The sequence below is a fragment of the Drosophila subpulchrella genome, chromosome 3L (genome assembly GCF_014743375.2).
Source record: "Drosophila subpulchrella strain 33 F10 #4 breed RU33 chromosome 3L, RU_Dsub_v1.1 Primary Assembly, whole genome shotgun sequence".
Lineage (NCBI taxonomy): Eukaryota > Metazoa > Arthropoda > Insecta > Diptera > Drosophilidae > Drosophila > Drosophila subpulchrella.
In genome coordinates, this window is record NC_050612.1 from 11,251,099 (window position 1) to 11,254,524 (window position 3,426).

Genomic DNA, 3,426 nt, shown 5'->3' on the forward strand with positions numbered 1-3,426 from the left:
TTTATTAGCTAATCAATTTAGCATTAAGAGTGATAACGAAACAAGTTATTAAATATTTTCTTCCCGCTAATTGCAAAGACACATTTGGAACCTTCCACAATTTTTTTTGTTTCTATCATATTTAGAACCTATTGAACATCATAATTATGGAAAAAGTAAAGAAATGTTTTTTAAATTCAGGGGATCTTTATTTTCACGGTTATTTCAAGTGGACTCGGGCTTCCTGCAAAAGGGAAGGCCGAGCCACTGATTCACAATTCGTTCACAAATATGGCTAATACTTAATCTGTGTATTTACAATGGGCCTCGGATGCCTAATAGTTGAATGAGGGCTGGGGGTCGTTGGGGTAGCTGTATCCCTTCTGGACGGGGGGCAGGTACTCGACCTTGGGGGCCACGTACACCTTCTTGGTCGGTGGTGGTGGTGGGGGTGGGGTGTAGACCACGACCTTCTTGGTTGGGGGAGGGACGTAGACTGGTGGTGGTGGTGGGGGAGGGGTGTAAACGACGACCTTCTTGGTCGGGGGTGGCACGTACACGGGGGGAGCGACGTACACCTTCTTGGTGGGTGGGGGTGGCAGGTACTCCACCTTTGGTGGTGGTGGTGGTGGAGGAGGAGCCTTAACCTCGAACTTCACGGAGGGAGCACCGTAGTGGTAACCGTCGTCCTTCAGGATGCCAGTCGGGGGTGGGGTGTACACGACCTTCTTCGGTGGTGGTGGTGGGGGTGGGGTGTAGACGACGACCTTCTTGGTTGGGGGAGGGACGTACACTGGTGGTGGTGGTGGTGGGGGTGGGGTGTAGACGACCTTCTTGGTTGGGGGAGGCACGTACACTGGTGGTGGTGCAACGTACACCTTCTTGGTGGGTGGAGGAGGCAAGTACTCAACCTTTGGTGGGGGAGCAGACACCTCGAATTTCACAGAGGGAGCACCATAGTGGTAGCCATCTTCCTTCAGGGAGCCAGTCGGGGGTGGGGTGTAGACGACCTTCTTCGGTGGTGGTGGTGGGGGTGGAGTGTACACAACGACCTTCTTGGTTGGGGGAGGGACGTACACTGGTGGTGGTGGTGGTGGGGGTGGGGTGTAGACAACCTTCTTTGTTGGGGGTGGCACGTACACTGGTGGTGCAACGTACACCTTCTTGGTGGGTGGGGGTGGCAGGTACTCAACCTTTGGTGGTGGTGGAGGAGGAGCCTTGACCTCGAACTTCACGGAGGGAGCGCCGTAGTGGTAGCCATCGTCCTTGAGGACGCCAGCGGGCGTGGGCTTGTAGACGGGACGAGGGGGCGTGGGCCTGGGCTTGGGGGCCTCGTAGACCACCGTCGGTGGGGCAGACTCATGTGGCACGTAGGGCACATCGATGACGACGGGGGCGTGGGGTGGGCCATAGTGGTAGCCATCATCCTGCAGGTTGTTGCTGTGCGAGAACAGATGCGAGACATCTGCACTGGCGACGGCCACCAGGGCGAAGGCGATCAGGAGTTTCTGGGAAGAGAACACAGAGCGGTGAGATCAGCCTCTAGATATTCCCAGATATATATGGTGTGTATGTATATTCCACAATCTGCCCACTCGGTATTCGTATCCACCACCGAGTGCAGCGCTTCGATCCATGATCCTCCATCCTTTGCTTGCGATCTTACCATTTTGCTCAGAACCAATTCAACACCACGAAGGTAGAGTTGCGACTGTGCCTTTCCTGGCCAAGTCTACATTATTTATAGTTCAGCGCCTCAGGATGGCCCACAGAGACTTCACGGCAGAAGCTTCTCGTTGGAGCCCCGAAAACTAAACAGAACCTGCTTGGGTTGGTTAACCGGCTGCTGTTGACGTCTCTGCCGCGCCGGCCAGGCAGCTCCCTCAGAACGACACCCATAAACACACGGTCTATCTCGATCTCCCTCATATTCCGGGCGAAATTTCGAAATTTGGCGACAAATTCAGATTTTGGCCAGGCCAGAACAAAAAAAAAAACACAACCAGAACCGAATAGAACCCACGTAAATGAGCTCGAATCTAATAAAAATCATAATCTAAAGAAAGCAAAAAGACCACTTTAAAATATATGATAACTTAAAAAAGCCGAGGCAGCGGTTCGTGAGCTGTTTGAAAAGAGTTTAATTTGAATTCAAGAAAAACCGGTGAAATATATGCGATATTAGGAAAGGTGCAAAGAAGATGGGTTATTTTTGGGAATGGAGGTCCCGCATGGGCACAGAACTCCACGCTCGATAATCTGCAAATATTTGTATAGCTTAAATTTTGATCGATAGCCAGCAGGGGTGCTCCGCCTTATGACAGCCAATTTGTCGGCGGGCCTATCGACTTGATGGAGCCACTTCGCACTCCACGACATAGACAATAGCACTCTTTAATTGATCCCCCACATAAATCTAGTTTAGAGCCACATTTCAGGCTGGTTAGCGCGACGAAGAGCATAAATTAATTTCTCATCTATTTGGTTCTATAATAAAATCGAATTGGAATGTTTTATTTATGAGAGCATTCGCGGATTTGCATAAATTCTCCGAAAGTTCCGCCTGTGGCTTGTGGCTCCAAATTATCTGATGCTTTGCAATTATTCACACTCTCGAAGGACGACCTTCACCCAAAACGTCATCCAGATGCATGAATCAACCGGTGAGAAGGGTCAGTCATCAGATGGAACCGGTTCCCGATGCAGTTACCTCCTCGAACTGACCTTTGCCTTGGCTCGCCGCAAGGACAACCACAATCCCAACTTTTCCTTATACTCTTAACCCACTGTTCCAGATTCCTGTTCCTTGGGGCCAATTGATAAATCGATTTACGCAAACACAAAGTTGCACTCTTAAACTGATTTTTAATGTTGGTCATTTAAATTCTTGCGATTCAAACCCGATTGTTATACAATCGATTTAAATTTTAATTTAATCAATTTATTTTTGCTACGATACTCGCACACAAATCTTTCTTTTTAGATTGTTGCGTTAATTGCTTCTCGATTCAAACATATTACCATCCTCTTTGGTTATGAGCTGGCGCAATTATTAATTCTATGCTGTTCGTTTTTTAGAATTTCGGGGGTGTTTCTCTGTATTTCCATTTAGTAGATGGTTATTGGTTATGAGCTGGATTCCAAGAATTCCCAAAAAACATGGCTAGGTCGATCGTTGACCGGCGCAATTATTAATTCTATGCTGTTCTTTTTTTAGAATTTCGGGGGTTTTTCTCTGTATTTCCATTTAGTAGATGTGTTACGCAATCTATAGGGCAGATCTCTTAGTATCTATAGAATCTGGTTTGAAAGACTCACTTAGGCGAATTGGCTACGTCATGACTTGGACCAAGTCGTCAATCAACTGATGGTTAACTGTTATGCCATAGTCATGGGTAATTCGAGATGGCTCATTTTGAATGGCTATTAGCGACTCAACCAATTTGT

General features: G+C 48.0%; 1 protein-coding gene across 1 annotated transcript; it reads right to left on the reverse strand.

Annotated features, from left to right (window-relative positions):
- Window positions 1-314: 314 nt before the first annotated feature.
- On the reverse strand, window positions 315-1,616 carry LOC119555269 (extensin-3). The gene is made up of 2 exons (XM_037866573.1): window positions 1,575-1,616; window positions 315-1,487 (listed from the first exon to the last, which is right to left on the reverse strand). The coding sequence occupies exons 1-2, from the start codon at window positions 1,614-1,616 to the stop codon at window positions 315-317; spliced, it is 1,215 nt and encodes a 404-aa protein (XP_037722501.1).
- Window positions 1,617-3,426: the final 1,810 nt, after the last annotated feature.

What these genes read in the sequence shown, in the direction of transcription:
- LOC119555269 (XM_037866573.1), bottom strand. Translation starts at nt 1,616, where the DNA reads ATGGATCGAAGCGCTGCACTCGGTGGTGGATACGAATACCGA. An exon ending in GTGGTGGATACGAATACCGA is followed by an intron (nt 1,488 to 1,574) that starts GTGGGCAGATTG and finishes TTCTCTTCCCAG; the next exon opens with AAACTCCTGATCGCCTTCGC.